The sequence below is a fragment of the Sprattus sprattus genome (assembly GCF_963457725.1).
Source record: "Sprattus sprattus genome assembly, chromosome: 7".
Taxonomy (NCBI): Eukaryota; Metazoa; Chordata; class Actinopteri; order Clupeiformes; family Clupeidae; genus Sprattus; species Sprattus sprattus.
The window spans coordinates 4,157,120-4,178,920 of record NC_137926.1 but is presented as its reverse complement, the minus strand read 5'-3'; the positions used below and the strand labels follow the sequence as shown (position 1 = coordinate 4,178,920).

The window sequence follows — 21,801 nt, the reverse complement described above, 5'->3', positions numbered from 1 at the left end:
AAGGCTACGTGATACAATGTAGTGTGAAAAGAAAAGAGATACGTTTTACTATGCAGACTTCTATCGTCTCTCTTTTCTTTTTACACTACATGCACATACACGTAGCCTTGTATCAAAGACTGTATCATAGATAAGCCCGAATATGGACCGATTTCCTCTGAAGGCACAATCTCAGTTTTGCAATGTGGAGGCGTGAGCCATTACCTGAGAAAGTGGGAGAACTTCGTCGACGTCACTGCTGTTGTCATTGCTGGTCCGCCTTCCGCCCGGTCCGGTGGTCCTTCCGTGGTCTGTTTGGTCTCAAAGTTATTTATCCCTCACATACATTCGGACATGGACGTAACTCTAGACAAGATGCTCACCTTGCTGTTTTTTATTCAAAGTAAGTTTAACCTTTCTGTGACGGTGAATGTTTTTGACTTGCCCGATGCTCAATGCTAAACAAGTTCAATATGGTCAATTACTTGTGCACTTTGCTGGTGTTTAAGGTGTACTGCGTTGAACTTGTTCTTGCTAGTTTTTCAAAAGTTTAAACGTTTTTAAATGTAAAGTTCCCGTCAGTTCACCAGTGAATCTTGGCAGCGATTATGTAGAATAGCCTATCAATATGAAGAGCTATTTTTTTGTCTTGGGAATGTTACAAGAACGTTACAAGTTTCAGTCGTTCAGTATCAGTGAGTTTTGTTATTTGATTTCTGGATGTTTTAATTACCTTTATTCATTGTTAATGGTTGCATTTTAAAGGCTATGTCATATTATAAAGGCAGATGACAAACTATTTACATGTATTACATGTAGACTGTGCATAACCTATATTTATTACATATATACTATATTATAGCCTATATTTAAATATACAACAGTCACCATGACTGATTAAAATGATGACCTGTAACAATTCTACCGATCACGGGTGGGCAAGCTGCAACGGGAACTTAAGTCGGAAAGATGTGACGATTTGTGGAGAAAACCAATTGCCTGTGATTCACACTCACATATCTGTGTAGACCTCAGCAATAACAAGTGAGTGTAGGGAGTTGCATGAAATATTACCTGCCTACAACAGTAGCGAAACTCAAATGCTTTACAAATACCTGATATAGGCTATCAAGGACCCGGATGACTAACGGAGAGAGCGGAATTGTGTTCAGTTGACCCTCATCACTAACTGAACTGTTTGATATGTCTGATCACCACTCCCCACTTCACTAACAGTGTTTTGTCATGGCCAACATCTGAAAGTGGTCCCAAACCAGCTGTTTTGCTGGGCAGAACAGATAGCCAGCTCCACCTGACTATAGCACACAGAGCCGGGATCTAAACTGGGTTACTCAGCTTACTGACCACAAAGCAGCCAGTGGCGTGGAACTACATTGGGGTAGAATCAGCAGCGTTAGCAGGGTCAGAGTCAGAGAATATCTCCCTACGTCTCTCTCTCTCTCATTCTCTCTCTCTCTCTCTCTCTCTCTCTCTCTCTCTCTCACTCTCTTTGTGACAGTTATTCTCTTCACACTCTCTTCACACTCGGCCCGTTGTCACGCCGATTTCCTATGTCTGTCCTGTCTGACTGCTGTGTTCCACTTTTAAAAGCTCCTCTTTGTTGGCTGCGGAGCTTTGCTCTTGTCCGGAATTCCCGTTTCCACGGTGACAGATGGGGAAGCCCACTGGGTGAGCATATGGGTGACCTCAGTCATGGTGGTCAAGCTCAGGGGCGAAATTTCTCCACACTTGTCACTCAGCGGCTCTGCGGGGCCCAAGTTGTTTGCCGGCGCTAAAGAGGAAGCCATGCAGGCTCCCCTATCATACACTGACCTTCTACAGTGAGACCACTCCCGCTATAAATGTCCAGATGCTTAACGGTGCTCGCCCTCTAGAATGGTAGATGAATGGTACGTGGGTTTTAGGAGTGAAATAGCACTTGTAAGGATAAGGGTATCTTTGCATTGTATTTGTCCATTACTTTACCCCCCTATTCTATTCTATTACTCAATGTAGGATGTTGAGTCATGTCTTATTGACATTTTCCAGAGGTGTGTCTTTGTTAACACAGGAAGTGTATCTTAATTGGTCATGTGTCAGCATGTTGTCTGTGTTTTGAAAAAAACTAAAAAAAACTTCATTGAGGCTCTTGGTTGTGGGACTTTTTGGGGTTTGTGTGATTCATGTTTTGTTTTCTAATCTCTGCTGATGTTTCAGTTTTCTGCGGCACCTTTTGTTTGAATAGAGAGAGAAATGCTTGTGGTGGTGGTGAAGTTGAAGCAGCTCCCTCCCTGTAGGCTCTCACAAGCTGCACACACACACACACACACACACACACACACACACACACCAGGGTTCACGCTAGACTTTTTCTTGGCCGGACAAATGTCCGAAGCTATTCCAGAATATCGGCCATTTGGAATGTCTACCGGACGTTATTCACTAATAGCCTAATTGAATAACCACCAAAACTCAAAATGAGAAACGACACAAATTAACGACACAAATCGTTGTGCTGATAGAGGTTAGCACCACATTGAAAATCAGGAGCTTCCAAACACTCAAGTAATTCTGTCAATCCGCAAAACTGATTACTTGGGATGTCACGTTTAGCCATGTGATACACCACTTTCATTTGTGCCACGAGTGCGTCTCTTTTAGATTTAGTGGCGTTATCGCAGTGCACTCTCATTGCACTTTGCTGCGGTGTTAGGGACATAGTTAGATGTCTCGCTATGGTCAACTAAGGCAGATATTTTTAAATTGATGGAGCCTTTCGTAAAGCCGTTTAACTTGCCTGCTCTCTCACAAATGCTACAGAACATTGTGTCTCGACCATCCACCTTTTCCGACCTTAGCCAACGGAATTGCTCGACCCATTCAGCTTTAAAACTCCTTTTAAGTTTTTTGGCAGGCGCATTTCCTAAATCCGTCGGGGCCTCGGATGATGTACTTGGAGTCGAATCATTTCTTGACGAATCATTAGGCCTATCAAGGCTATCAGTTGTCTTTTTGAAGAACTGACCGAGACACGTCTGCTTAGCCATTTTGAAATTTTGTTATTGTTTATTTTAGCGAACAGTTTTTAGCGGGGAAACCAGCTTGCGTGTGTTGCGGAACCTCGACCAGCGCATGTTCCGAATGCAATCCAAATCTGCTTTAGAACTTTTTTTTAAATGACATAGCAGGCTGATTATATTCAGGTTTATGTTACAGTTGTTTTGTTGGTTTCATATGTTACTGATTAATCATAGCCTACATACATATTTTCTATCGGACATTTGGGCCGTTTACATCTTATTATACCGGCCATTCATGCCTTCAATCGGCCAATGTCCGGCCATAGCCGGCTAACGTGAACACTGACACACACACACACACACACACACACACACACACACACACACACACACACACACACACACACACACACACACAACAAGGGCTGGCAGATAAACATTTGCAAATTCCACGAAGCTTCCACTCACTTAATGAAAACATGTCAGGTTATGACAGTAGCAACCTGTTAACACCAAGAAATAACCTTGGAGTGTGGTCGCATGCTGCTGCTTCAGTCCGGTGTAAAGTCCGGCAGATACTCCGGCATGCTCCCTGAATGGTTGCGGGTGTTGCCAAGCAATTCACACCCAGAACAATAGGCTTGCGTAAAAAATGGCGCAAGTCTAGAAAAAGAGTCAGACGCACGCAAGGCGTGAAAAGACGCTTACGTCTCTGACCATAAATCAGCCTTAAGACTGTCAGGATGTCACACTGAAATGGGAAGATGCGCAGAAGCCGTGCTCCTCTGAAGATGAAAACTATACCATGTTACGTGGGAGGTGTAGCTTTTCACTGGAAGCCAATGGGTTTGCCTAACCCAGCATGTCTCTAATGCGTTTGGTTACCCAGCATGTCTCTAATGCGTCTGGGGGGAGGGGAACAGGTGACTGGGTATGGTGGTCACAGAGAAACAGAGGCAGAAGAAGTCTGGCTTGATCCGTCTGTGCGTGATAAGTACTGTTTGTGATCTTGGGCAACGCTCTAATAAGAGCCTCTGAGTCTGCCTGCTGCCCCTGTGTTTAGTGTGTGTGTGTGTGTGTGTGTGTGTGTGTGTGTGTGTGTGTGTGTGTGTGTGTGTGTGTGTGTGTGTGTGTGTGTGTGTGTGTGTGTGTGTCTGTGTGTTTGTTTGTGTTTAGTGTGTGTGTGTGTGTGTGTGTGTGTGTGTGTGTGTTTAGTGTGTGTGTGTGTGTGCGTGTGTGTGTGTGTGTGTGTGTGTGTGTTTAGTGTGTGTGTGTGTGTGTGTGTGTGTGTGTGTGTGTGTTTAGTGTGTGTGTGTGTGTGTGTGTGTGTGTGTTTAGTGATGTGTGTGTGTGTGTGTGTGCGTGTGTGTGTGTGTGTGTGTGTGTGTGTTTAGTGTGTGTGTGTGTGTGTGTGTGTGTGTGTGTGTGTGTGTGTGTGTGTGTGTTTAGTGTGTGTGTGTGTGTGTGTGTGTGTTTAGTGTGTGTGTGTGTGTGTGTGTGTGTGTGTGTGTGTGTGTTTAGTGTGTGTGTTTAGTGTGCGTGTGTGTGTGCGTGTGTGTGTGTGTGTTTAGTGATGTGTGTGTGTGTGTGTGTGTGTGTGTGTGTGTGTTTAGTGATGTGTGTGTGTGTGTGTGTGTTTAGTGTGTGTGTGTGTGTGTGTGTGTGTGTGTGTGTGTGTGTGTGTGTGTGTGTTTAGTGATGCGCTGCCCCTTGCACGGACATGTCCTCGCCTCATGCTCATTACTGGAGCGCAGCCTCGTGCCGCGGCTTGTTGAGATTTTGGCGATCTCTGATCCAGTCGATGCCAGAACTTGAATCCCAGTTCCACTTCCACCCATTCTATCCGATTATGTCATATCTCTGACTCCATCACTTAAGCGGGCCTGTTTGGCGTATGTCTGTTTTCGTGTTATATATTATTACGGCCAGGGACTTGATTGCATCTCCACGCAGAGGGTGTCGCCCTGGGCCGAACTTGATGAGGCACATGTCATTACCTCATAATGACATGTTTGGTGAAATATGCGTAGCCAAATCACAGGGGGCACACAAATACAAACACAAACACAAACAAATGTATCTTTTGTTTACGAGTAGTATTTATTTTATAATATATTGATATGCGTATTTAACGTAACCTCTTCTCCTTGCAGGCTGGTTGATTCCACAGGGTCAGAGTTTTAATGTCGGGACCGCTGGAGCCAAAGTGTTCTCTGGGCCAGCGCAGGAGGAGTTTGGTTACACCGTTCAGCAGTTCACCAACCACCAGGGGAAATGGTATGGCTTCTGTACTTATGTAGTGTGTGTGTGTGTGTGTGTGTGTGTCTGTGTCTGTATCTGTGTGTGTGTGTGTGTGTGTGTGTGTGTGTGTGTGTGTGTGTGTGTGTGTGTGTGTGTCTCAAAGACGGGTAGCCGCTGGTCCATCGTGTGAATTACAACATGCTGTTACAGTATTTCCAAGCGATCGGATCGGATGTCGCGCTCGTTCTTCAGCTCGGCCATGTTTAGGTTTTCGTGTCGCGCCAGAATAACTCAAAGTCGATCGATTTATACACAGGATGCGCCGGCTCTGTTTGTTTATCCAGCTGGGCTAGTGTACGCTCCTGCTGGGTGCAGTCTCACATGGCGTTCGGCAAAGCGGGGAAGTTGTGTCGCTGTGTCAGCGCGTAGGTATATGTAGACTGAGCAAGAGCCCTGCTGTGAGCATCCGTGTGCCTCAGGCTGTGTCCAGTATCCCGCTCTGATGAGAAAGGTCACGCTCAGTAGGGTTGTTGTGACTTTAACATCGCAGGCAGCAGATATTCACACAAACTCATATCCACAAACACACTCATGACACATTGTTATTCCTCATGTCATTCAGACACACACACACACACATTTGCACTCACACACACACTCATGTCACATCCTTATTCCTCATATCATTCAGACACACACACACAGACACACACACACAGACACACACACACAGACACACACACACAGACACACACACACAGACACACACACACACAAACACACAGACTCACACACACAGACACACACACACAGACACACATACACACACACACACACACACACATTTGCACTCACACACACACTCATGACACATCCTTATTCCTCATATAATTTAGACACACACACACACAATAATGACACATCGTTATTCCTTATATCATTCAGACACACACACACACACTCAAGATGGCCATGCTTTATATCACTCAAATACACATGGCTGTGGAGTCCCCCCCCCCCCGCTGCGCTCGTGTCACCACAAACACTTCCTCCTCTTCCCACAATGCACTGGCATCCTGCAGATTCCAAGATTCAGGGATTCTGAGGAATTTCTCTTTTATCCTCTGTGGGCCTTCAGGGGCACAACCCTCCAATGCAACCCTCCAATGAGTCTCTTTGTGTTGTCAGAACCTTTCATCAGGCTCGGCCATTACGTTATTTGTGGTGTGGACAAGATCTGTGGTTAGTATCTGTAGAAAAGGGGACGTATCTGATGATAGTATGTCATAAATGTGTAGTGAGTGTAAATGTGTAGTTGTTTGACATGTTGGACAAAAACTGCTGCAAGATTCACATGTAGCTTCACATCTATGGTAGCGACTATCTGTAGGATATCCTGTCAGAGAGACTAATGTGTCTATGTGGTAAAGGAAGGCCCAAATTCCCTGAGCAGCTTAACCTCTTGGTTTCGGGAGGCCTGTGCATTTGTTTATATAGATAGACTCTAACATGTACTGTGCATGTCTTCTATTTACTCTCTTTGCACTATGTCAGATTGATCAGAATTAGGACATAGCGCTTTCTTAAAAGTTCTTATAACTTTTGATTGTTCTTGAATGTAAATCACTTTGAATAAAAGCGTCTGCCAAATGGATAAATATAAATGTTAGTGTATTTGTATCATGCCTTTAGGACTATATCAATGTCTAATACTCCACATGTTACCATATCACTTATTTTGAAAACTGTTCTTTTGCAAACTAGGGGTTATCTATGATCTCTTCAGGATTACTCAGGTTTCAGCTAGTTCAGAAAAAAGATTTATGGTTGGTATGCAAGTCTTGTTAGGATTCATTTCAGAGCATTCAGAGCAGTCATGGAAGTCTGAATACGTTGTTCCTCACTTATCTTGCAGTGCTTTTGAGGAGGGCTAAGATGCGTCCAAGAGCAGCGTTAGCAGGGTCAGAGAATCAAAAAAAATAATTATGGTTGGTATACAAGTCTTTTAAGGATTCATTTCTGAGCATTCAGAGCAGTCTTGCGATGCTTGTGAGGAGGGCTAAGATGCGTCCAAGTGCAGCGTCTTGGAACTCCCCCCGTTTCCAGGCCTGTTGCGTCACAGGGACACACAGGGCAGAGTTGGCTCACCCAGTTTAAAAGAGCCACTTCCTTTGACACTGGGGGCTTTTGTGCTGGGGCTGAAAGCACACACACACACACACACACACACACACACACACACACACACAGACGCCAAGCCAGTGACATCATTCCAATCGTTCCCAGTCCTTAAACACCCACCCACTCACAGCTGACTCAGAGCTCCACCTAAGTCATGCCGTTTTGGGCCAGATTTAACGACCATGATAACCACCACGCTTATTCAGACAGAGGTGATACTTATCACCTATGACCCTGTGCTGTGTCATATCCCAACCTTCTTTGGCTGGGATGGTTTAGTCTGAGGCAATGAATGTTAGATATACCATATTAGAGTACCTGTTCAGCACCAAGTATTAGCGCTGGTATTTGTCTTAGTGAGTATGTTCACCATCAGAGTGGGACTATTTAGAGACAGTTAGCATACTTAGCTTTGAGTCGTTATAGAACATCCTCCGAATGCCTGTGTAAAGAATTCACACACAGATCTGCGTTGAATCTTACTTCTGTGTTAATTATTTATTTGAGCAATATGAATACTGTATCTTGGCTGGATGCACAGCAGTGAGCTTTTACCATGGAAATTACTCACTTGAATCTTACTTCTGTGTTAATTGTTTAGCCTTACAGATCCCAGCCACCCCACCTCTGTTTTTGTCTATCCAAGCAATATGAATACTGAGCTGTTACCATGGAAATTACTAACATGGGGTAATACCAACAGGAAGTTCAGAATCATCGTTTTATGATATGACTCGTTGCTGCCCCTCCTCCTCATGGTGCCAACACATCCTAGGGTGGCTAGATTGTTTTTTTTTTGTGGTTAACTGGCCATCGTCATTAGGAACACACACACACACACACACACACACACACACACACACACACACACACACACACACACACACACACACAGTGCAATGTTTAGTCTCTTGAGATATCATCACTCCGTCCACTCAGTCTTATCTGGATGCGTGGGCAGTGTCTCAGACAACTGCACACATCATTAAATTACTTCACTACAACACCTACACACTGTCTAGGTAAATTATTAGAGGATGTAATGTCTAAATGGTGGTCTGATAACAACTACGTTTTCCACTTTGAGAAAGTTTTTGTTATGTTGTATATCCTAAAGTGTATACAACGGTATGTCCAAAAGTAACCTAATTAAAATAATTTTACCTTGTCTTTACATTTCTTCAGAATAATTAAAATAAATTATGGACGCTTTTTAAACCGCTGTGACAGGATAGGTTACAGGCTTGACTGAATGGCTATGCTTGACTGTAAACAGATAAGACCATGATATATGTCTGAAGTACCCCTTCAAATATTGTGTGTACATGTTGTGTGTGTTTGTCTGTGTGTTTGTGTGTTTGTGTGTCTGTGTGTGTGTGTGTGTGTGTGTGTGTCTGTGTGTGTGTGTGTGTGTGTCTGTGTGTGTGCCTGTGTGTGTGTGTGTGTGTGTGTGTGTGTGTGTGTGTGTGTGTGTGTATGTGGGTGTGTGTGTGTGTGTGTGTGTGTGTGTGTGTGTGTGTGTGTGTGTGGGTGGGTGTGCGGGTGTGTGTGTGTGTGTGTGTGTGTGTGTGTGTGTGTGTGTGGGTGGGTGGGTGTGTGTGTGTGTGTGTGTGTGTGTGTGTGTGTGTTATTGGTCCTGTCCTCTAGGTTGTTGGTGGGTTCTCCATGGAGTGGAAGCCCAGACAACAGGAAAGGGGACGTTTACAAGTGTGCACTCACAGGTCCAGGCTCCAGCTGTGAGAGGCTAAATCTTCAAAGTAAGGCCGCTTCGCTTTGCTCCCATTCCAGAACATTTCAGGAGCAGCACCAGAGGTCCTGCATGCTTAAGTCTTGCTGCGTGAAATTTCACTGACACAAGCCATCCGTGGAAGGGGCACATATTCATTTCAGTGTTTGAAAATCTGTGTTGTGACACACTTACAAACTCAGATCAGGATGTGATTTGTCTCTGTTTTGTGAACAAGAGCAGTCTGAGGGAACTTTCGACACATTTCACATCAGAGTAATGTTGTTCCATCTTCTACTTGACCTTTTTGTAGATACAGTCTCTATACCGAATGTGGTGAACGTCAACGTCAATATGAGTTTGGGTCTGACACTCACTCGGACAGCAAACAACGACAAATTCATGGTAATGTTCCCTTCTGTGATGTTTGATAGAACCGAAGACTACGGTTCATTCATATTATTTTAACGTCGGTTCTGACCAATTGTATGTTCATTCATAACGTCGGTTCTGACCATTTGTATGTTCATTAATAGCGTTGGTTCTGACCATTTGTATGTTCATTCATAACGTCGGTTCTGACCATTTGTATGTTCATTCATAACGTCGGTTCTGACCAGTTGTATGTTCATTCATAACGTCGGTTCTGACCAATTGTATGTCGGACTTTTCAGACGTGTGGGCCACTCTGGGCCCAGAGATGTGGTAGTCAGAATTATTACCCCGGGGTGTGTGCTGAGGTCAGCCCTCTATTCAAATTACTTCCGGCATTTTCTCCTGCCCTTCAAAGTAAGAGTCTGTCTTTCTGTACATTTATATACTAATATTATATATATATAAGTTAAGTTAGGTTAAGTGTTAAGTTGTTGTTAAAATGTGACTTATTAGCATATAATTATCCTTAGCATTAACCATTAACCTTCCTTGCAAATAGCACCATAGTGCACTGAGAATGTTCATTTAAAAACCGCCAATGGAGAGACTGTTATACAATGTTTTAGTTTTGAATTTTACATTTCAACTGAATGTGTGAACAGCATGCGGAGGACCAATGGATGTTGCCATTGTGTTGGATGGTTCAAATAGTATCTATCCATGGCCACCAGTGGTTGAGTTTCTTGTGAAACTTTTGGAGAGCCTGGACATTGGACCCCAAAACACTCAGGTAGACTATAGTATGCACTTCACTGCACTAACTGATCATCTAGACTAGAGTATGCACTTCACTGCACTAACTGATCATCTGTTTTACTTGTACAGAGAGACAGAGTGCAGGCAGATTTTTCATAAGTCCATTTTAAAATTCCATTTAGGTCAGTGTCTTGCAATATGGGGAGAATACAGCTTTCCAGTTCAATTTGAATTCTTATAAAACCAAGAAGTCCATGCTAGACGCCGCCCGCAAAATCGAACAGAAAGGCGGACTGGAGACAAGAACATTCAGAGCCATTCAGGATGCCAGGTACTCATTTTACAACTTTAATGGCCGCCAGAAGTCCCAACACCTGGAACTTCACTGTAACAATAAACACGACAGTGGTCTCTGAAGATTAATATGATCTCTCGCTCTCTCTCTCTCTCCCTCTCTCCTTCTCTCCTTTCCTCCCTCAACCCCGTTTACCTCTCTATGCACGTGTGTGCATATATGTGTGTGGATGCATGTGTGTGTGTGTATCAGTCAGAATGCTTTCCTCCCAGAGAATGGCGGTCGTCCAGGTGCTTCTAAAGTGATGGTGGTGGTGACTGATGGGGAGTCTCACGACAAAGAGATGCGAGACCGAGTCATAGCAGCGTGTGAGAAGTCGAAGATCACCCGCTTCAGTATTGCAGTAAGTAGAAGGCCCACTAGTTCCATGGCTACCACCTAGAGGTCAAATATAAATGTTTCAGCTTGTAATATATCATAAGAATGACATATGGCAACATGGTATGACAGTATAATGTGTTGTGCAAATGCATGTCTCATTGTGTTACAGTGTGACAATACAGTACAATATGATACTTAATGTGATTACATAATGTGAAATAATGTCATTACCAATGTCATTCCAAATTGTCACCAAATGAACGGCATAAAACAGATTTCAGAAGTGACATTCACATTGCTGTATGTTCATATGTTGGAGGGGGAGGAGAGGAGGGGATTATTTGTGTTAAATAGTTTCGCTCAATTTTGATGAATATTTCCCATGCTTTGTTAGGTCCTTGGTTACTACAACAGGAATAACAAAGACACCTCGACTCTAATTGCGGAGATCAAGTCCATAGCGAGCACCCCAACGGAAACGCACTACTTCAATGTGTCCGAGGAAGCAGCTCTGTCGAAGATCGCAGGCACGCTGGGAGATCGAATCTTCAACATAGAGGGTGTGTGCCCATCTCAGCTCCTCTCCTCTTATCTGTGTGTCTGTGTGTGTGTGTGTGTACATTGTGTGTGTGTGTACATGTAGGGTGTACATGACAACTGGTCTCCTCTTATTGGCTCTCAGGCAAGCTAACTACTGTTAGTTGGAGGTTGATGGTCAAAAAATTATCTGTGATTGCATTTAGGTTTCCAAATTGTTTCTGTTGTTACAGTATTATTGTTATCTAACTGTGTGTGTGTGTGTGTGTGTGTGTGTGTGTGTGTGTGTGTGTGTGTGTGTGGTTATGGTGACTGCAGGAACTGGCAAAGGCGGTGATTTTCAGATGGAGCTTTCTCAAGTTGGTTTCAGCGCTCATCGGACAGACAAGGAGGTACCAGCTCCTACCTCACTTCCTGTTTCTCCTCACCTCTACCCTCACTTCCTGTTTCACCTCTACCCTTACTTCCTGTTTCTCCTCACCTCTACCACCATGATTGTTATCAGCTAGTTTAAGAATTGACATATTATATATTGGAGTTGCATTTTACTCATTGGATGCAATGCTTGTATTGTTTGTTGTTACATTACTGCTACGTAAAATATACTGATTTATCTCAACTAGTACAACCTGTCAGCAGTAATTCCAGTCAGAAAGTCCAAGTTCATAAGGAGCAAATGGACTGATAACCTAAATACCTTCTCAGCATAATAATGGGAATGTGTATATCAACTGTATAATACTAAATAACTAAAATTGCTCTCAATAAAGCCTCTACTGTGTGTAATGTTGCAGTACTGTCGTGTGTATAGGGGCTTTGTAGCTCACTGTTGTGGCTGTTGCAGGATGGCTTAATGCTGCAGTACTGTCGTGTGTATAGGGGCTTCGAGCTCACTGTTGTGGTTGTTGCAGGATGGCTTAATGCTGCAGTACTGTCATGTGTATAGGGGCTTCGAGCTCACTCTTGTGGTTGTTGCAGGATGGCTTAATTCTCGGAGCGGTGGGAGCCTATGGGTGGAGCGGAACGGTCGTTCATCAAAAGGGCCAGAAGTTTGATGTCCTGCCCAAGAAGGTCTTTGAGAGTACTCTAGACGACCGGAACCACAGTTCCTATCTTGGTGAGCGAGTTGGTGGAATCTTACCGATCACTTGAGTCACATTTCCAAACTGTTTCTGAGCAATAACGTCTTGTGCAAGGCCACGATCTTAGTCTAGTAACAACCTTTGTTGTATTTCCTCTTAATTTCCCTTCTTCTGCTATCCACACAGGCTACTCAATGACATCTATGATGCATGGCCATCTTAGTCTAGTAACAATCTTTGGTGTATTTCTTCTTAAGTTCCCTTCCTCTGCTATCCACACAGGCTACTCAATGACATCTATGATGCATGGCCATCTTAGTCTAGTAACAACCTTTGGTGTATTTCTTCTGCTATCCACACAGGCTACTCAGTGACATCCCTGAGGCACGGCCATCTTAGTCTAGTAAAAATCTTTGGTATATTTCTTCTGCTATCCATGCAGGCTACTCGGTGACATCCCTGAGGCACGGCAGCACTGAGTACTTTGTTGCAGGAGCCCCACGGGCCAACCACACGGGCCTGGTTGTGGTGTACACAGTGGACAGCACAGGACAGGCGTCCATCAGAGACACACAGAGGGGAACTCAGGTAACTCCATTAGTGCCACACTGTCCTAGTTAACCTATTCACTGACACAGTAGTTTACCTATTCAATGACAAACTAGTTTACCTATTCAATGACAAACTAGTTAACCTATTCAACGACAAACTAGTTTACCTATTCAATGACAAACTAGTTTACCTTTTCAATGACAAACTAGTTAACCTACTCAATGACAAACTAGTTTACCTTTTCAATGACAAACTAGTTAACCAATTCAATGACAAACTAGTTTACCTTTTCAATGACAAACTAGTTTACCTTTTCAATGACAAACTAGTTAACCTTTTCAATGACACACTAGTTAGCCTATTCAATGACAAACTAGTTTACCTATTCAATGACAAACTAGTTAACCTATTCAACGACAAACTAGTTTACCTTTTCAATGACAAACTAGTTTACCTTTTCAATGACAAACTAGTTAACCTATTCAATCACAAACTAGTTTACCTTTTCAATGACAAACCAGTTTACCTTTTCAATGACAAACTAGTTTACCTTTTCAATGACAAACTAGTTAACCTATTCAATGACAAACTAGTTTACCTTTTCAATGACAAACTAGTTAACCTATTCAATGACAAACTAGTTTACCTTTTCAATGACAAACTAGTTTACCTTTTCAATGACAAACTAGTTAACCTTTTCAATGACAAACTAGTTTACCTCTTCAATGACACACTAGTTAGCCTATTCAATGACAAACTAGTTTACCTATTCAATGACAAACTAGTTAACCTATTCAACGACAAACTAGTTTACCTTTTCAATGACAAACTAGTTTACCTTTTCAATGACAAACTAGTTAACCTATTCAATCACAAACTAGTTTACCTTTTCAATGACAAACCAGTTTACCTTTTCAATGACAAACTAGTTTACCTTTTCAATGACAAACTAGTTTACCTATTTAATGACAAACTAGTTAACCTATTCAATGACAAACTAGTTGACCTATTCAATGACAAACTAGTTTACCTTTTCAATGACAAACTAGTTTACCTTTTCAATCACAAACTAGTTTACCTTTTCAATGACAAACTAGTTAACCTATTCAATCACAAACTAGTTTACCTTTTCAATGACAAACTAGTTTACCTTTTCAATGACAAACTAGTTAACCTATTCAATGACAAACTAGTTAATCTATTAAGGCAACCATGACTGGAAGTGTTATTTATGATGATGACATCATCAATGATATTCATAGACACAATCCGCCTATGTAGTATTGCTTTAGATCTGAGTTAAATAGATACGCTACAGTAACTTGAGCTCGCTGTAGTTAAGGATATTTCCACTGGATGTAATGTAATGTTAATCATGTAGTAGTATGTGGCGAGAGATGCATCTATTGGGATTGGCATCCAGTTTGTTTCTTCTCTTTGCTAGCGTTAGCGGTGGACGTGGGGATTTGCTGACATGTGCTGACATGTGGTGATCTGGTTGTTTTGGGACAATCTGTTTGAACTTGTGCTTCTTCTGTAGATCGGCTCGTACTTCGGCAGTGTGCTCTGCCCTCTGGATGTGAATAAAGATGGTGTGACGGACGTGCTGCTGGTGGGAGCGCCCATGTTCATGAGCGAGGAGAAGAAGGAGAGAGGGAAGGTGTACCTGTTCGCCGTCACCGATGTGAGTACGAGGCTGTGCTGTCGTTGCTGAATCAGCCCTTCTGTGGCTCTCTCAAAACCTCCCACATCCTCCCTCAGAGTTTCTGCCAGGTTCTCCAGAAAGCTGTGGTGAAAAACACTTCATGAAGGATTCTTAAACTTCTTTTGATTTGTAGGCATATTAGAATAAACTTGACATGTCATTGCCAATTCGCTGATTCAGAGAGAGTTGGTTTGAAGTGATACTTTTTTAAAATTTTGTTTTTACTTGAACTAAATTAGTGTGGAATGTGGGAGGCATGAAGATCGCTCTGCTGAGCTCTCCCCCCCACCCCCTCACCCCCCCCCCCCCCCCCCCCCACTCCATTAGTTCCCTGCCAGGAAGCAGGCTTATTCATGCTCACGAAACCGCTTGAGAGAAAACAAAGGCTATTATTAATCCTGGGATATCCCCTTCTAGGGAGTCTGTGAAGACCACAGATGAAGAGGGCAAGGTGCCAAAGCAAATGTCCCAAATAGAGTGTAAATATTGGCCAAGCAATAGAGGACCTATTACCACTCACGATAGCATTTAAGAGGACCTGTCAGCACTCACTATAGCGTGGAAGAGACCTATCACCACTCACTATAGCGTGGAAGGGACCTATCACCACTCACTATAGCGTGGAAGGGACCTGTCACCACTCACTATAGCATGGAAGGGACCTATCAGCACTCACTATAGCATGGAAGGGACCTATCACCACTCAGTATAGCATGGAAGGGACCTATCAGCACTCACTATAGCATGGAAGGGACCTATCAGCACTCACTATAGCATGGAAGGGACCTATCAGCACTCACTATAGCATGGAAGGGACCTATCAGCACTCACTATAGCATGGAAGGGACCTATCAGCACTCACTATAGCATGGAAGGGACCTATCAGCACTCACTATAGCATGGAAGGGACCTATCAGCACTCACTATAGCGTGGAAGGGACCTATCAGCACTCACTATAGCATGGAAGGGACCTATCAGCACTCACTATAGCATGGAAGGGACCTATCAGCACTCACTATAGCATGGAAGGGACCTATCAGCACTCACTATAGCATGGAAGGGACCTATCAGCACTCACTATAGCATGGAAGGGACCTATCAGCACTCACTATAGCATGGAAGGGACCTATCAGCACTCACTATAGCGTGGAAGGGACCTATCAGCACTCACTATAGCGTGGAAGGGACCTATCAGCACTCACTATAGCATGGAAGGGACCTATCAGCACTCACTATAGCATGGAAGGGACCTATCAGCACTCACTATAGCATGGAAGGGACCTATCAGCACTCACTATAGCATGGAAGGGACCTATCAGCACTCACTATAGCATGGAAGGGACCTATCAGCACTCACTATAGCATGGAAGGGACCTATCAGCACTCACTATAGCGTGGAAGGGACCTATCAGCACTCACTATAGCGTGGAAGGGACCTATCAGCACTCACTATAGCGTGGAAGGGACCTATCAGCACTCACTATAGCATGGAAGGGACCTATCAGCACTCACTATAGCATGGAAGGGACCTATCAGCACTCACTATAGCATGGAAGGGACCTATCAGCACTCACTATAGCATGGAAGGGACCTATCAGCACTCACTATAGCATGGAAGGGACCTATCAGCACTCACTATAGCATGGAAGGGACCTATCAGCACTCACTATAGCATGGAAGGGACCTATCAGCACTCACTATAGCGTGGAAGGGACCTATCAGCACTCACTATAGCGTGGAAGGGACCTATCAGCACTCACTATAGCATGGAAGGGACCTATCAGCACTCACTATAGCATGGAAGGGACCTATCAGCACTCACTATAGCATGGAAGGGACCTATCAGCACTCACTATAGCATGGAAGGGACCTATCAGCACTCACTATAGCATGGAAGGGACCTATCAGCACTCACTATAGCATGGAAGGGACCTATCAGCACTCACTATAGCATGGAAGGGACCTATCAGCACTCACTATAGCATGGAAGGGACCTATCAGCACTCACTATAGCATGGAAGGGACCTATCAGCAATCACTATAGCATAGAAGGAAACTGCTCAATCTACCCGTTCGTCTGAATCCTTCCCCTTCTGCCAGACAACCTCCCACCCCCTTTACTATCTCCACCCGGCCAACCTCAAGCAGATGGGACCCCCTTTAGGTGCCATGGTTCTCTTTAAGTTCCTTCCTGAATAACAGGGAGTTTTTCCTTGCCATTGTACTTGCTGTAAGGGGGTCCAGGCACTGGGCTGTGTAAAGCAGCTTGAGACAATTCTATTGTTTTGCCGCTATATAAATAGAATTGAATTGAATTTAATCAAACAAGTGATCTACTGGCAGCTAGACTCTGATTTACTGCATTGTATGTATTCTTTCCCACTGCATGTTGCATATTCTGATACACTGTAATGCCCGTATACATGTTATGTTGTGCTAAGCCTTAGACTGATCGTTTCAGGGGATCCTTTGGCCCGCTGCAATAAATACGCTGACTCCACTCAAAATAAAACCTACTGTTCTGGCCCTACAACACGCACAACCCTTGGAGAACCTTAGGGAACCTTAAGGAACCATAAGCCAAAACGAGTCCCTTGTGTATCTTACGTGCTTACGGTTCTACGTAAAAAAAACGAGTATAAAACGACCTTTATACTGATTGTTTCAGGGGATTCTGAGTGAGCAGGGCTCCCTGGAGGGCCCCTCAGCGCTCGAGAACGCCCGCTTTGGCATGGCCATCTCTGCTGTGCCCGACCTCAACCTGGACGGCTTCAGTGACGTTGTGGTAGGAGCGCCTCTGGAGGACAGCAGCCGCGGAGTCGTATACGTCTACTTCGGAGACAAGACCACCGTCCGACTGCAACACTCACAGGTGGACAGAGCGTCTGATAATATATTAATTATATCTCACGTTAATTCTTCTTGTCATCAGCCAAAACACTGCTATGATTACTGCGCTTTACGTAGGTAGATCACTAATTATAATAATATATCACATTTATATAGTGCTTTTCACAGTTCTTAAAGAAGTTTAAAATAAAGACATAAAGAAAAAAGATAACAAAAGAAAAGAAAAGAAGAAAAAAAAGGAAAAAAGGGCAACAGGCCACTGGTAAAATAGGAATAGTATTGTTCAAGACGTTCTTGCATTCTGCGTCTTGCGTTCCGATGCTTAACTGATCTGGCCCTGGTGTGGCACGCTTCCGTCCCAGAATACCCTGCTCCCTGCAGTTTGACAACAGCTACTGTCCTGTTGTAAACACTGTTGCCCGTTTTGATCTAAAGTGAATAAATACAATTAAAAAATACATTCAGAATTGTAGTAACAGCAAAGTGTTCCTGGGAGTCACGTTGTGATCTTGGGTGTTGTAGAGAATTGCTGGACTGAAGGTGGACCCAGGGCTGCAGTACTTTGGACGCTCTCTGGATGGAAGTGGAGACCTGAATGGAGACACCATCCCTGACGTATCAGTTGGGGCTTATGGGAAGGTGGTGCAGCTCTGGTGAGTCCACACCTTGAACATCACGTCAGTGTCTCGACCCTGAAGTATTCTTGCTATATGGTGTAAATGAGCAAGTTATATTTCTGTATCAATTTCATATGTTTAGATGAATGTATGAAAATGTATGTGTACAGTACAGATGTATACTGTATTACAAAAGTGCAGATGCACAGTATAAATATACACATACACATACCGAAGGCCATATGTCGACACAGATATTCCATGCCCAATGGCATTTTGCTGGTTTTTCTTTCCCACCACTCCCACTGTCATTAAGGGACAGCTGTGTGGATTTGACATGGGAATACCGGATCAGTCCTCTCCTCCCTCTCCTCCCATACTCGACGGGAATACCGGATTAGTCCTCTCCTCCCTCTCCTCCCATACTCCTGACTAAGTGAAGAGAGGGTCCGTCCAGCTGTGTCTTCTCTTCCTAGACCATTTCTCCATAGTGTGGCCTCATTATTACAGGAATAATGTATCAGGAAAACAGCACTCTCTCCTGCCAGTGTATGCAGTATGCATCGGTCTTTTAATGAATTAATTTGTTAGTCCCCCCCCCCACGACACACATACACACACATTATGGTCAGTTAACACACAGGCAATAATAATAAACTACACCGTAATCTAAGTACCCATCTAAACCACCACACATGTTGGCCACAAATATCACATTGATCTATAGTTGACTAGTGCCTAACTTGCACTTACAGCGGTTACATTCCTGCACTTCTTTTTCTTTTCTGTTTTGTTGTTTTATTTCTTATGTAAAGTAGTATTTATTGCTACACCATGGTTCTATTGGTCATAGCTTGACTGTTCTCTCCCTTGTTCATCGCTTTGGACAAAAGCATCTGCTAAATGACTAAATGCCCCCGACAGGTCCAGAGGTGTGGCCGTAGTCTCTCCTCAGGTCACCTTCACGCCTGACAAGATCACCATCCTGACCAAGAACTGCGTCTGGGGGGGAAGGCAGGTGTCATGTTTCACTGCCAGGGTGTGCTTCAGCGCTAGCTTCAGGCCCAGCCCGCCCGTTGGACCAGTGGGTAAGCCTGTCCTGTCCTGTCCTGTCCTGGATTCTACTCTCCCGCCCTGCCCTGCCCTCTCCTCTCCTCTCCTCTCCTCTCCTCTCCTCTCCTCTCCTCACCTCACCTCACCTCACCTCACCTCACCTCACCTCACCTCACCTCACCTCACCTCACCTCACCTCACCTCACCTCACCTCACCTCACCTCACCTCACCTCACCTCACCTCACCTCACCTCACCTCACCTCACCTGTCCTGTCCTGTCCTGTCCTGTCCTGTCCTGTCACTATATTCTGTTGTAGGCCTAAATGCCGCAATGTGAATTGAATGCACTTTAAATTAGCTGTATTGCTATTTGGCCTTAGATTTTGAAACATAATTATTACAGAGGCTAAGGTACAAGTTACTCATACCTTTTAGAAATTGTAGCACCTGACACAGCCATGATACAAAGCTCCACTCTTCTCCACAAATCTCTTTTCCAAAGCCATAAAATACAACCTGACCCTGGATGCAGACCTGCAGTCGTCCAGAGTCAGCTCCAGGGGCCAGTTCAGTAACTCCGAACGCACCCTTCAGAAAGACATCAGCGTCAGCGCACAGCCACAGTGCGAGGATCACATCGTTTACGTGCAGGTAAGCAGCACACAGCCACAGTAAGCAGTAAGCAGTAAGCAGTAAGCAGCACTAGGTGCTGTCATGTTTCTCTTATTGTAAACTCAAAAATCCCTCGGAATTAATAAAGTATCCATCTATCTATCTATCTTTCTATCTATCAAATCTAAACTGATGTTGTAGTCGTGTGTTCAAATATTTGCCTGATATAACAACAATCTGATTTTACGACTTTTATTGTCAAAGTTTGTCCATGGTTGCTGCTTCTTGTGTTGAGAGACATGAGTCTGTCTTACAGGAAGCTCCAGACTTTGTCACGTCAGTAGCTTTGCGAGTGGACATCGCCCTCCAGCACCCCGAGGCCAACCCCGTCTTGGACACTTTCAGTAAAGACGCCTGGGAGTTTTTTGTGAGTGTCTGCGGTTTACTAGAGCTGAATAGCAGCTCTCCGGCATGATGTATTCACCCGTAAAGTCACGTTTAATCTATTGTATAGCAGCTCTCCAATGTAATGTATTCACCCTTAAAGTCACGTTTAATTTATTGTTTGTTGTAAGCTGCATATGATACAGAATTATTCACCGATCGTAGAAAACTGACATATGCATTTGTGATCATGCCTGAAGCCTGTTGAAGATACATTTATTGCCCTTGTTTGGTTCAGATCCCATTTTCAAAGGAGTGTGGCACAGATGATGTGTGTGTGAGCGACTTGCAACTGAGTGTGAAGAGGAGTGGAGACCAGTCGAGGTGAGTCGTCAGATAGGTTCCACCGGAAAGTTACTGAGTGTGAGTGTGCTAAATTAGCGACTGGAGAGATGGTACTACCATAATGAGTGTGCTTCATTAGCGACTGATGCTAACGCCGCTAACATGATGACTGGGCTTCATCAGCGACTGAAGAATTGGTCGTAACATAATGAGTGTGCTTCATTAGCGACTGATGAAACGGCACTATTAAAGGATAATAAAGTCGATGGAAAATTGTACGCCGAAGAATGACTTGGATTTATTTCATTTCCAAATGATATCCAAATGTTCTTGAAAAACAGAGCATATTTTAATGAGTGTTCCATGCCGCGGCACAAGAGCTCTGATTTCTCTGGTTTTGTGTGGGCACTGACACCACCCTTCATAAAGTTAACAGTCTTTCTTGAAAATATAACCACACCGAGCTTACACTCTGTCCAGACACACGACTGCAATAGCATGTTGTGATGTTTTAGCAGGCTTAAACTGGCCTTTTGATGGACTTTACAGCCATGGATGCTATTTAAGGACGGAGACCTATGAAGGATTTAAGATTTCCGTCGCTCCATTGCCTCATTGTTTTCTCTGTTAAAACAGGATACCGTACATGATTTGATTAATGGGTGGTCAGTCATGTCAGGGAAGTGCTCCCTATGCTGTGCCAGTGTCACATACATTTTTATTACGCATGTCCGAAAATCAATACCCTTCAGCAGTCATGTAGAGCTGTGTGGAACACATTCAATCAATACCCTACAGCAGCCATGTAGAGCTGTGTGGAACACATTCAGTATGTGGCGAGTTGGGAGATGTATGTGTTTGGGAGTTGGGAGATGGGAGATGTATATATGTGTTTGGGAGTTGGGAGATGGGAGATGTATATATGTGTTTGGGAGTTGGGAGTTGGGAGATGGGAGATGTATATATGTGTTTGGGAGTTGGGAGATGGGAGATGTATATATGTGTTTGGGAGTTGGGAGATGGGAGATGTATATATGTGTTTGGGAGTTGGGAGATGGGAGATGTATATATGTGTTTGGAAGTTCGGAGATGGGAGATGTATATATGT

General features: G+C 43.9%; 1 protein-coding gene across 1 annotated transcript in view; it reads left to right on the top strand.

Annotated features, from left to right (window-relative positions):
• Positions 1 to 333: 333 nt before the first annotated feature.
• LOC308367664 (integrin alpha-2-like) overlaps positions 334 to 21,801 on the top strand; it is a gene marked incomplete at both ends in the record, with an annotated part of 27,875 nt that continues 6,407 nt past the window's right edge. Inside the window, 19 exons of the mRNA XM_080841642.1 lie at positions 334 to 382; positions 5,153 to 5,276; positions 9,069 to 9,178; positions 9,461 to 9,552; positions 9,822 to 9,936; positions 10,185 to 10,312; positions 10,461 to 10,609; positions 10,826 to 10,976; positions 11,349 to 11,514; positions 11,810 to 11,883; positions 12,470 to 12,608; positions 13,016 to 13,161; positions 14,666 to 14,809; positions 17,500 to 17,703; positions 18,204 to 18,334; positions 19,223 to 19,386; positions 19,855 to 20,003; positions 20,281 to 20,391; positions 20,647 to 20,732. Of these exons, the coding sequence (XP_080697768.1) occupies positions 334 to 382; positions 5,153 to 5,276; positions 9,069 to 9,178; positions 9,461 to 9,552; positions 9,822 to 9,936; positions 10,185 to 10,312; positions 10,461 to 10,609; positions 10,826 to 10,976; positions 11,349 to 11,514; positions 11,810 to 11,883; positions 12,470 to 12,608; positions 13,016 to 13,161; positions 14,666 to 14,809; positions 17,500 to 17,703; positions 18,204 to 18,334; positions 19,223 to 19,386; positions 19,855 to 20,003; positions 20,281 to 20,391; positions 20,647 to 20,732 (2,432 nt within the window). The remainder of the gene's footprint in view (positions 383 to 5,152; positions 5,277 to 9,068; positions 9,179 to 9,460; positions 9,553 to 9,821; positions 9,937 to 10,184; positions 10,313 to 10,460; positions 10,610 to 10,825; positions 10,977 to 11,348; positions 11,515 to 11,809; positions 11,884 to 12,469; positions 12,609 to 13,015; positions 13,162 to 14,665; positions 14,810 to 17,499; positions 17,704 to 18,203; positions 18,335 to 19,222; positions 19,387 to 19,854; positions 20,004 to 20,280; positions 20,392 to 20,646; positions 20,733 to 21,801) is intronic.